General features: G+C 40.6%; 1 protein-coding gene across 1 annotated transcript; it reads right to left on the bottom strand.

The window, feature by feature from the left end:
* Window positions 1-7180: 7180 nt before the first annotated feature.
* On the bottom strand, window positions 7181-8569 carry LOC147751578 (uncharacterized). Its single transcript, XM_086933496.1, has one exon. It carries the CDS (start codon window positions 8567-8569, stop codon window positions 7181-7183), a length of 1389 nt encoding a protein of 462 aa, XP_086789622.1.
* Between the last annotated feature and the right edge of the window lie 4106 nt (window positions 8570-12675).

The following is a 12675-nucleotide window of genomic DNA, read 5'->3' as shown; positions in this document are numbered from 1 at the left end:
ACACACACAACCCCCCACACACAACCCCACACACATACAATTCCACACACACACAATCCCACACACAACCCCCCACACACAATCTGACACACACAGCCCCACACACACACAACCCCACACACACACAATCCCCCACACACACAAACCCCCACACACACAACGCCCCACACACACACCCCACACACATTCCACACACACACACCCACACATACCCCACACACACAAACCCCCCCACACACAACCCCTCGCACACACAGCCCCACACACACAGCCCCACACACACAACCCCACACACACACAACCCCCCACACACACAACCCCCCACACATACAACCCCACACACATGCAACCCCACACACACACAACCCCCCACACACATCCTCCCCCACAAACACACACAACCCCACACACACACAACCCCACACACACACACACACAACCCCCCACACACACAACCCCCACACACAACCCCACACACATACAATCCCACACACACACAAGCCCCCCACACACACAACACCACACACACACACAACCACACACAACCACACAAACACACAACCACGCTCGTACAACCAAATACACAACCACAAACACACACACAAGCACACACACAACCCCACACACAACCCCACAACCACACACACACAACCCCAAACACAACACACACAACCACACACACAGCCCCAAACACAACACACACAACCACACACACAACCCCACACACAACCCCCCACACAACCCCACACACACAATCACACACACACAACCACACCACTAACCACACATACAACCACACACGCAACCACACACAACAACCACACACACAACCACACATATAACCACAACCACACACACAACTATCTATCTATCTATCTATCTATCTATCTATCTATCTATCTATCTATCTATCTATCTATCTATCTATCTATCTATCTATCTATCTATCTATCTATCTATCTATCTATCTATCTATCTATCTATCTATCTATCTATCTATCTGGTCTATCTGTCTATCTATCTATCTATCTATCTATCTATCTATCTATCTATCTATCTATCTATCTATCTATCTATCTATCTATCTATCTATCTATCCATCTATCTATTTATCTATCACCCTTACTCTATCTATCTATCTAAGTATCTGAAGTAGAGAGAATAGTAGAATAGTAGAGAGAATAAAGGAAGAGGAGACAGTGTGAGAAAATGCCAATAGTTATAAGTTTCGCAAATGTGACACCTATAGCATTTGTAATGCAATGCATGTTGTATTTACGTGACTTAGATGTATTGATATTACAAATAACAATGGCTTTTACTTTTTTTAATAATTAATAATTAAATAAAAGTTATTGTAATTTATAATTTAAAATTACTTTCGTGAAGATTATGTTCAGTGTATTTTATTGTGACGAAAATCTAAGAACAGAAGTGAATTATTAACATCTTTTTGTGACATTTGTAATAAAGCTGGAAACATTTGCAAAAATTGTTGAAGATGTTTAAACATTTAACGTAGTGCACACAGTCATTCAAGTTACAGCTCTCTTGAATTGTTTGGAAATGTATGCATACCTGGACAGGCAGCCCACAAACACTGTGTAGCACACCCAAAGCATTCTTAGATTTCAAAAACATACTTACAAACTAACATTTACTTTCCATTTTCATTTGTCGAACTCTGGTGTGCACGGCTTACCTCATAATTCCTGTATTACAGCCAGAGCTGCCTACTTTGGGACTAGGGAACCAGATCTAAGTCCCGGTATTGGCTCAATATCCTCTGATTCTGGGAATGTCACTTGATCTCCCAGTGCCTAAAAGACGAATGTGACTTTGTGCAATGTAACTGGTGCTCATGTAAAGTGCTCCAAAATCTTTGGTCATGTTTGAGTTATACAAAAAATGCACAGAAAGGTAAACGCAAAGCCTTAACATGAAAAAAGGAAAGTGAATTAGATACCCATTTAGTGATTGATTTGTACAAAGTGGAACCAGGAAACCTGGATAAATTGTGGCTGTCCCCCTCAAATTGTGTGATTTTAGGCAAAGTTTTATTTTACCAAAACTCCTTTTTCTTCATTATGTGGTATGAAAGCACTTTCAAATACCAGTTGTAAAAAAAAAAAAAAAAAGATTGTGTTTTATTTAATAGACTATAATGTTGCTCTTTAATAATCTGGGCCGTGTACAGCGTTTACATAACATGCCTCTTGCCTCTTAGTTCACTAATAGTTCATGTTTAAAAACTAGCGCTTTTAATAGGTACTTCTTAATGCTGTGCTATGAAGTGACGTATTAATGTCAAATCTTGTCAAATCTTCCACATGTTAAAGAAATACATGTTTTTGAATTTTGAAGAGATCAGAATATATTTAACATGATGATTGTTGTACGATCTGCATAACTATATATTAAGGCATTGGCTCGTGCACAGGCTGTAAGAGAGGACTATGCAATTGGCATCTAAAGAATCTGGCTTGAAAAATATTTTACTATTTATTTATTGCAGGGGATATGGCCCTCAAATGGAAAAACACATATTAATGCAACTCAATGTTTTGTTCAAGCAAACTAATCGAGCTCAACATGTCACTGCTGTGTGAAATACAATCATAATTATCTGTATATTTAACATAGCGTGGGATCGAATCCTGTCTGAAGCACTTCATTCTTAAATTAAAGGAAATATCAGCCCTTCTGTTTTCAGTCGATGTCCTGGTGTACCTACCTCCTGTCACACGCAAAAAGAAAAAAAACAGGTTTTTACACTTATTGCATCTTTGTAAACATGCGACTGGCATATGCAAAATATCCTTTTTGTTGTCTCTTTTAATTCTGGCTGCGTGCTTGTCTGGGAGCGTAAAGTGTACTGCCAGAGACAGTCTGGGCACTGGAAAAAGAATAGCCTACAGCTACCATAGGTTAGGACTCATTCCAAAAGAAGCCACCAGCAGGGAGTAGGTCAGATCAGTTGGGCTCTTTCAGGAAAGTCGGAGCTTCTCAGCATTGTTTCCGTGTAGTTTAAGAAAAGTTCAACCAACAAATGCTTGGAGATCACTTCTATGGCTAGGATACAAGTGGGAGCAGGTCTTTCCCTTAGGGTTTTCCTTAGGGTTTTCCTTACCCGTCTCAGCAGCAGGGGCTGTCCTTGTCATCGTCATGTCTTTCTATTGTCTACCACGAGACCATTGTGAACATATTATATTTTTCTTTGTATTGTATTGCAGATATGGTATTATTGCTCCCTTTTCTTTAAAGGGTAGGTGTCACGGCTAAGAAAGAAATTGTTGACTATTCAATTCAAAATTCTTTATTTCGGCTTAAATGCCATAAAAGAACAATGCATACTTTACATTACATTTCATTAATGAATAAAAACATATCACTAAATAAAAAACGTTAGTTAAAAAAGTACAATTCAAGTTGGAAGATAATTGGAGCGGAAACAATACTTTCATAAATCATAGAATGGACCATCACGTTAATTCCAAGCAAATCAGTTCAGTTACAATTGATGCCCCATTTTTTTCCTTTGATAAAAGATAGAAAGTAAAAATCTACTGACACTAAATGTTATCTGTTGAGATGTGTTTGTTGTTAGGATTCTCAGAGCTTGTGAACATGACCTCAAGCCTAAGAGTAGGCATATTGGTTTAATCCATCTCTTTCTTGCCTGAGCATAAAGAGGGCAGAAAAGGAGGATATGTCGCTCGTTTTCAATCTGGTTGAGTTCACACATAGGACAAATTTCGTCCATTACTGGGGACGATAAATCACGGTTCCTAGCCCAACGAGCCAAAGTAGTTTTAATTAATAGATTTCCATATCTGAATTTTAAGAATAAAGTTTTGGCAAGTGGGGGCTCTATTTCATCCATAAAAATCTCATAAAAGGGTTCGTCCTTAAAATTTAGGAACTTTGAAACTAAGGTCCCACTAGTTGTATTGCTTACAATCCTATTTGATATGAAACTCCAAAAGGCCCTTTTTAGAATTAGTTTGGGATTGACGGGTAATTGCTCGGGGTTCTCCCAAAAATGTTTCAATCCTATATTACTCAGCCAAGTCTTAATGTGCCTCAGCCATGGGGTGGCAGTCTGGCTGTCAAGTATCATGATTTCTTTTAGCCCGTCTCTATAATCTTGGAATTCAGGGACATGCCATAATCTAACCCACAGCATTAGAGGTCGAATCAGGACTTGGTGGTCAGTTCTTTTAAAGTTTAGGTCCAGTTCCAAGGGTACTAGTGGGGTGCCTCTCGGGACCCTTACCAAACGGTATAGAGACAAAATATCGACTCCAAAATATCGACTGGACATAATATCGAGTTTTAAATATAGACTGGACAAAATATCGACTGGACATAATATCGACTACAAAAATATCGTTTTTCAGGTAAGTGAAGTAATATCGACTGTATAAAATATAGATAGCAAAAATATCGATTTTTTAATAATATATAATATTTTATAGTGTATTTTTATGTAATAATATGTGTGAATAGTGTGTATTAATGTTATAAAATATTTTATTACATGAATTTTGTTTTGATAATAATTGCGTAATGTAATTCTGTAGCGGGTTGTGGGTTTATAGGGGAATAGGGTGGGAAGTAATTTAATAATAATTAATTAATTAATATATGTTGTTGATATTTTTAATTAATAATTAATTGATAATTAATTAATATTAATTAGTTAATTAATTAATATAATTTTTAATATATTTTGTATTAGTAAATAATTGTTAATTAATTAATTGTAATTAGTTAATTACATTAATTAGAGTACATTTATATATATATAATTTTGTGTTATTTTTAAGTAATTAATTTTGAAAAAATAATATTAATTATTAAAATAATTACACCTAATGTTCTAATATATTTACTTTATTGTTATTGTTAATTAATAATTAATTGGTAATTAAATAATATTGATAAATTTTGGGTAAAGGAGCATTTTTAGGGTTCAGGGTCAGTTTTCAGTTCATGGGTAAAGGGGTATTTTTAGGGTTCAGGGTCAGTTTTCAGTTCATGGGTAAAGGGGTATTTTTAGGGTTCAGGGTCAGTTTTCAGTTCATGGGTAAAGGGGTATTTTTAGGGTTCAGGGTCAGTTTTCAGTTCATGGGTAAAGGGGTATTTTTAGGGTTCAGGGTCAGTTTTCAGGTCATGGGTAAAGGGGTATTTTTAGGGTTCAGGGTCAGTTTTCAGTTTTTGGGTAAAGGGGTATTTTTAGGGTTCAGGGTCAGTTTTGGGTTTTTGGGTAAAGGGGTATTTTTAGGGTTCAGGGTCAGTTTTGGGTTTTTGGGTAAAGGGGTATTTTTAGGGTTCAGGGTCAACAAATAAGATTTAAAAAAATAATTTTTATTATTTTCTTTTATTATTTTATTATTATAATTTAATTTAAGTCGTTTTAAGTATATTTTAGTAATTAAAATGTAATAGTAATTTAATTTAACACTGTTTTTAATAAAGTCGATATTTTTTACATCTATATTTTTGTTAACGATATTTTGTACTCGATATTTTTGTACTTACCTGTTTGTAGATACAAACTCGATATTTTGACTGTCGATATTTTGTCCACGATATTTTGGCAAGTCGATATTTTGTCAGTCGATATTATTTCAGTGATCCTTACCAAACTTCGCATAAAGTTATTGTCTAGGACACTAAAAGTCTCCCTGGACCCAGGACCCCATATTTCTGCGCCATAAAGGACTGATGATTGGACCTTAAATTTAAATAATTCCATCACTGGAGACACCGTTTTACTGGTGCTCAGGCTTTGCTCCCTAAGAATTGGTTTAACATTCTGAGCAAAGAATAATTTACTTTTATCCATTTGGGCTTTCCAGGTAAAGTTTGAATCCAGGGTCACCCCTAAATATGAAAAATGAGGCACTGATTCCAACTTTACTCCTTTTAATGTTAGACAGCCCTTGTCCGGTTTAATCGGATTTAGGGCCACACATTTGGTCTTCTTCCCATTGATCTCCAACCGCTTTTGGCTACAATATTCACTGAAGGTGTCTAATAATGTCTGTAAGCCATTTTTCGTTTGGGAAATCAAAATGGTATCATCAGCAAATAGTAAGGATGCCACCTTTTCGCCGTTCAGTTTTGGAGAGTCATTTTTACATCTCTCTAAAAAAGAGGAAATATCGTTTACAAAAAGGGAGAAGAGCTTAGGAGCCAGGACGCAGCCCTGACGGACTCCACGTTCGATGGGTATTTTTTGAGTTAATTCACCATTTGGGCCCCATCTAATTCTCACAAAATTCCCTTTGTGTAACTCTTTAATCTGAACGACAAGGTTATTTGGCATACCTGCTGCACTCAAGGTTTTCCATAAGAGATTGCGAGGCACCAGATCAAATGCTGCCCTTAAATCAACAAAGGCAACATATAAGTGGCACCTTTTAATCACTACGTACTTCCAATAGAGGCAGCAGAATCTAAAGATCTGATCTATTGTGCTGACTTTTGATCTGAATCCGGCTTGGAATTTAGTTAGAATTGTATTTTTATCTAGCCAGTCACTCACGCGTAGTAAAATGTGTCGTGAGTAGATTTTCTGTAGGATGTCCATTAGACTTATTGGCCGATAATTACATGGGTCCATCCTATCTCCTTTTTTAAAAATTAAAACAATTTCCGCTCCCTTCCAACTTTCAGGGAATTCTAAAGTGCAAGATAATGTATTGCACAAGTAATTAATGTAAGGTGCCCATACTTCTAGGTCGTGCTTATATAGGTCCCCCGGGATCTTGTCCAAACCTGGGGCTTTCCCAGATTTGATTTGGGTTATTGCCAGCTCTGTTTCCCCTAAAGTAAAAACCAGGTGGTCTGCTGGGGGTTCGTGGTTTGCCACACTCGTGTCCATATGTGGGTCATCATATTTTTTGTATAAATTCGTAAAATGGGTGACCCAAGTTTGCTCATCCAAAAAAACGTCTTTGACCACCCTACCTACATGGTTCCCATTTGCGACCAGCCTCCAGAAAGCCACATTATCACGCGATCTGGCGGCTAGAAACAAATCGGCCCATTTGTCTTCCTCCCATGCTATCTTTGAGGCCCTTTGGACAGATTTATAATTATTCCTTGCTCTTTTTACATCTATTGGAGACTTGGTCTTTATTGCAATTAATAATTCCCTCTTTGACTCTCTTCAGGATCTGTCATACCATGGCTTACTGTGGGACAGATTCAGGGTCTTCTGCTGGGTTTGTTTGGGCATTTTGGTGACTAGTAATCTTAGGTCAGCAAAAAATTTCTGGTGTATTGGCAAGAATGACGTTTTGGTTTCATCCTCAAACATTACGGCTAAGTGAGGTCCAAAAGTCCCAGCAAGAAGTGAGTATATTTCACTAAGGATGTCACTGTGGTCCAGTATAAATGGCCATTTCAGATATCTTCTGTTGTTGCTAATATGGATCTCAGAATTATCAACACCACTTTCCTCAGATGTAAGTTGCTGAACCATATCGTTAAACAGTGAGACATCTAACGTCAAGTTTAGGGGGAAATGATCGCTTTCAAACCGTTCCATTACTTCAAAGTCCAAGAGATGTGGCCAGAGGGGAATAGAAGCAATCACAAAATCTAGGTTATTTTTATAGTTGTTCCTTGTAAATGTTGGTTTCTTAGAGCTATCGGATGGTAACCGTCCGTTGCAAGCCCTAAGAGAGTGTTCCGTACATAAATTAATCAGTTGAAGACCCAGTGTTGAACATTTAACCGATTTAACATTCTCCAGAATAGGGATTTTGTTTACCTGATCTTCCTCATCAAAGATTTCGCTAAGACCCAAAACTGGCTCGAAGTTACAATTTAAATTGCCAGCCAGGATAACAAAGTCCTCCCTGGGGTCTAATCTACTCAAGAAACAATCTAATTTTGCAATGGTTGGTGATTCTCCTGAAGAGGGTAGGGGCCTATTATAGACATTTACAAGAAATAAGTTCTTCCCGTTACAAACTGTGGCTTTTAAAGCTAGTTTATCTACAGAATTTGTAGGTATCTCCTCAATTTTTACCCTTAAGTTTATTTTCACCCACGTCAAAAGACCCCCTGATGGCCTTCCACTTCTAGAAGGTATCGCACCAATTCCGTAGGTCTTGTAGCCCACCCTATGGGGCGTCTCCACTGCCCAGGTTTCCTGAAGGAAACAGAGGTCAAAGGACTCTATATAGTTTGCCCACTCCGGGTCCCTCAAGTTTTTTACAACTCCAGCTATATTCCAACAGACCATTTTAACCGGCATCTCAAGAGCAAGTGGCCTCTCAGAAAAAGCCCTAGGCATCTCTTCATAGTTAATGGGAAGCACAGGTTGTATTACCAAGGGCGTTACCTCTAGGGATGAGTTATTACTCAAAATGGTTGTGGGTAATACCTGCTCTTCTAGAATATTTACATCATGGGATACATTTACATCGTGAGGTACAGTTTTATCCAAACAAGAAGACACAGGATTAACCAGTACGTCAGGCATATTGACAATACCCACATCACCAAGACTCGTTGTTTCTGGCCCCTCACCCCCCGAATCAAAAAACATCAATCGCAATCATCTAGACCGCTAAAAATGTCAAACCTATTAAAGGTTTCTAGAGGTGTGAAGGGTTTTAGGTGATCCATCCTTCCTTTCTGGGAGTTGTATGTTTTAGCCGATACGCAATTCCATCCCATAGAGTCTGGGGCTACCACAGGGCAGGGAACATAATGCATATTGTTTGCATTCTGTGGTAAAGGGGGATACAGAGCATATTGATTGCTCCCAGCATTCTGTGCAATGAGATGATTATTTGGCTGGGTTTGGAGTATATGCTGTAATGGTTGATACTGGGGCGGATGGTGCTGGGATGGAAACACCACTGACCTTGGATAAAAATATGTTAGTGGTTTAGGGATTATTATATTATTAGAGCTGCCTGTCTGCCAGTTCAGTATGAATTGAACAGCATTAGGGTCCCTAAAATTCACCACCACCACGTCACCATCGATGTCTTTGGGTCTACCCCCCAACCATTGAAGACGCCGAACATGGGCAATTTCACCATTAATATGATTTGCAATTGGCCTATATATACTCAGCCAATGCATAATCTTATTTTTTAATTGGGCGAAACCCTCCCTCTTATTTTGTCCAAGCACAGGCACCCCTGTTAGGACTACCACATAGGGTACTGCCTCTGGTGGAAGTTCAGGCAGATGAGTCCTTCTAGGTTTCCCCCAGGTATGTCTGGTTTCCCCCACCTCCCTTATTGGTTTCCCCAAAAGTGAATTAGATATGTTACCAATGGTTTTGTTTGTAACATTTGACGATGGTTGGTCAGAAGTTTTTTGTTGGGGAGGTTTAGGGGGTGGGTGGTGTTGGACAGTCGCTATCACCGTGTTCCCCATAGATTTGGAGGTAGATGCAGTTGAGGGAGGGATAGAGATAGGGATAGGAATAGTTTTGGGTGGTTGAACTGGAGTTGGTGTATTTTTTGATGCATTGTTTGGAATCGTGTTAGTTACATTGTTTGAACCAGTGTTAATTACAACGTCCTTGCTTCCCAATGCATGCTCAATTTTACACAGCCTACATTCCACTTCCATCAACCTCTCCAAAATATTTGCAGAGTAAGATCTAATCAAACTCTCTATATCAAGTAATGTCACAGGACCCTTGTTCTCAATTGGTGCATTAACAACCACACTAGTGTCCATACTGTCCTCCTTGTCTGTCGGCAAATTTGACATGGCTGAAGATGAAGATGATGTATGGATCCCCTCGGTATCTATTTGTGGAGTACAGGGTTCCTTAACTATATTGTTCGCCTTTTTGCCAAAATCACAACAGCTCAACTTGGGTTGTAACGGGCCCCCCCTTTTCCGCAGTTTTTTATTCGGTGGTGGTCCATAGATTTTTTGGAAGGGTGTCAGTTTTTTGGCCCTATTACGGGGTATTTTCACTGAAGGCAGAACATCTCCCTTCAATGTACTTGGACTATTTGCATGTGGAGTTGAGGATAACCCATTCGCGTCTGTCTTGGGTAATGTATTTGGTGTGAGCACAACCACATTCGCTTCCAAGGGCTGGCTATCCAATAAGTTAATCGACTCATTAACTATTAGTTCAGTGTCAGTGTCGGTAAAACCAGTGGCGGGAAGTGATGACAATAAAACTGACCCATTTTTTATGCTTTTCACGGAACGGCGTCGATCCGCCCGCCGCTCCGCCAAGACGATCTCCCTTGCGATATCAGGGGATGATTTAGAAAAGTAATTGTCCAAGGTTCCATTTAGCAGCACTCCCTGTTTGTCATGCATGGGCTGGTCTATATTTAAAGAAGACATTTATAAGGCTAGTTTGATAAAGCAAACAAGTCAGAGCAAATAATGGGCAATGACAGAAGCTATCAGTACCTGTAGGACATAGAGATGTGCCCAGTCCAGTCTCCTCAGTTCTCGGAGGGTCTCAGAGGGTCCGCCCTTAGTCCGGGCTTTGTCCCGGGATGTGTCCCGCACACGCGTCCCGCTAACGCTTTGTAACACCAGGTCTTATACGGGTCGTTAATTAAGGGGAGGAGTCACGGGAAGAGGCGGCAGGTGTGCCAGGTGATTCACGCACAGCCTGGTGGGCCTCGCAGTCCCGTCCTCCTGTAGCTGCAACTTTCTCCCCTAACGCGGCTTCTCCTCAGCGACAACAGTTACCCAGCGGGGTTCCAGGCAGGCAAAGCACAAGGTCCAAATCTCCTCAGCGAGCGGCTCCCGCGAAGCGGGGGCCGCGAAGAGTTTTCAAAGGCACAAGGCAGGGGGGCGGAGACACGGGAAGAGGCGGCAGGTGTGCAAGGTGATTCACGCACAGCCTGGTGGGCCTCGCAGTCCCGTCCTCCTGTAGCTGCAACTTTCTCCCCTAACGCGGCTTCTCCTCAGCGACAACAGTTACCCAGCGGGGTTCCAGGCAGGCAAAGCACAAGGTCCAAATCTCCTCAGCGAGCGGCACCACAAATTGTTGACTAATATTAACTGCTTTGCTTGTTTACATGTTACTCTAATCACAATCTCCATCTGTTTCCCAAAAAGTATAATTGACATGTTGAGTGAGATGCCATCTCGTGCCGCTCCCATTCTATTTTTTTGTAGCAATGGGTGTATTAGTGAACTCTAGAGCTTTGAATGGGCAGGGTGGGTGGGATAATGCTCTATTTTACATTTTACTTGTTTTATTTTCCCCAATTGCTTTCTCTTTATCCCTACCTCTAACACTCGCAGTGTTGTTAGGCTTACCTCATGTTTACGGACCTTCTGATACCCTTGAAGGGCATACGTGGCTTATGTAGTAAATAGCTGGAGACCACAGGTGTACCACAGGAGGTTTATTGCAGGAGAAAAGCATGGAGCAACCTCAACACAAGCTGGCCAGGCACAAACTGTCACCACCTAGAACACTAGGAGGAGGCAGAGCCATCTACATTCTGGAATGAATGACACAGGTAAGAACCATGGTAGAGCATGGAAATAGAGGAAAGATAAATATACAACACATCTCCTCTCGTAGAATAAAACACAAGATAAAGGAAACTTAACACAAAAAGAAAGAAATGTCATGGAAAGAAAACTTAACTCGAGACCTAAGAGCATTAGCAAAAACAATGGAAAAGTTGCAAGCAACAGTTGAGGAGCATAAAACAGGCAATGCAAACATCAGAGAGATAAATTGCAAACAAAAGTTGTGAAGCACAAAACAGGCATTGCAAACATCAGTTGAAATAAATAAAATTAGGCATAGAAAGGGACACACGTCACCCCTCTAAGACTTAATCACAACAAAAATCATTCAAATAAGAAGGGGGTCTATGGAACCTCTGAGGTCTGGGAACAGGTAAAGAGGGACTGGAATCAGCAATGGGGTTGGGAGCAGCAACAACAGGGTCAGGGGCATCCCCTCCACCATTGCCCCTCACCAAGGAATTAACGGGAACAGGCACAGCAAGAGCCGGATCCGGAACCTGAGAGGGAATAAACATGAACCCTGAAGCGGAGAGATCCCGGGCAGGCACGGAGGGAGTAGGACCAGGACAAACACCAGCTTTGACACCAGCTTTCTGATAGAGGGCAACCCTCCTTAGATTCCATTTTTCCCCATTCGAGAGGACAACATAGTGAGGGTAGACCGTTTTCACAAGAAAAGGACCACGGAATTTTGACAAGCCTCCTGACACACGACCAGACTTCACCTTGACCAAGTCGCCTTTCGTAAGTTTACAGGGAACAATTTTAGCAGAAAGCTTACCACCAACAACAGGTTTGCATGAAAGGTCCTTAGAGGACATATTCACAGAACTCTTACTGGAGACACTCTTAACAGGTAAAGTCACGGTACTCTTACAAGGAGACTTAGGAACCACTCTGGACACACCACCCAAGAGGGACTGAGAGACCAAGTCCTTGAGCCAAAATGGAATGAGTTTGGTGCTGGGAACCCTACCCCTCATCATCTCAAAAGGGGATTTGAGATGGGAGCCGTGAAGAGTGGTGCAATACGCATAGACCATTTCACTAACAAGGGAAGAGACAGACGAACCACTGGAGAGAGCCATTTGAACGGTACCTTTCACTAACCTGTTGAGGCGTTCACAAAGGCCATTCCCCTGGGGATTGTAAAGGGAAGTCCTA

The sequence above is a fragment of the Lissotriton vulgaris genome, chromosome 1_1 (genome assembly GCF_964263255.1).
Source record: "Lissotriton vulgaris chromosome 1_1, aLisVul1.2, whole genome shotgun sequence".
NCBI lineage: Eukaryota > Metazoa > Chordata > Amphibia > Caudata > Salamandridae > Lissotriton > Lissotriton vulgaris.
Note: the sequence above shows the minus strand (reverse complement) of the source record. Positions and strands in the feature narration are given on the sequence as shown.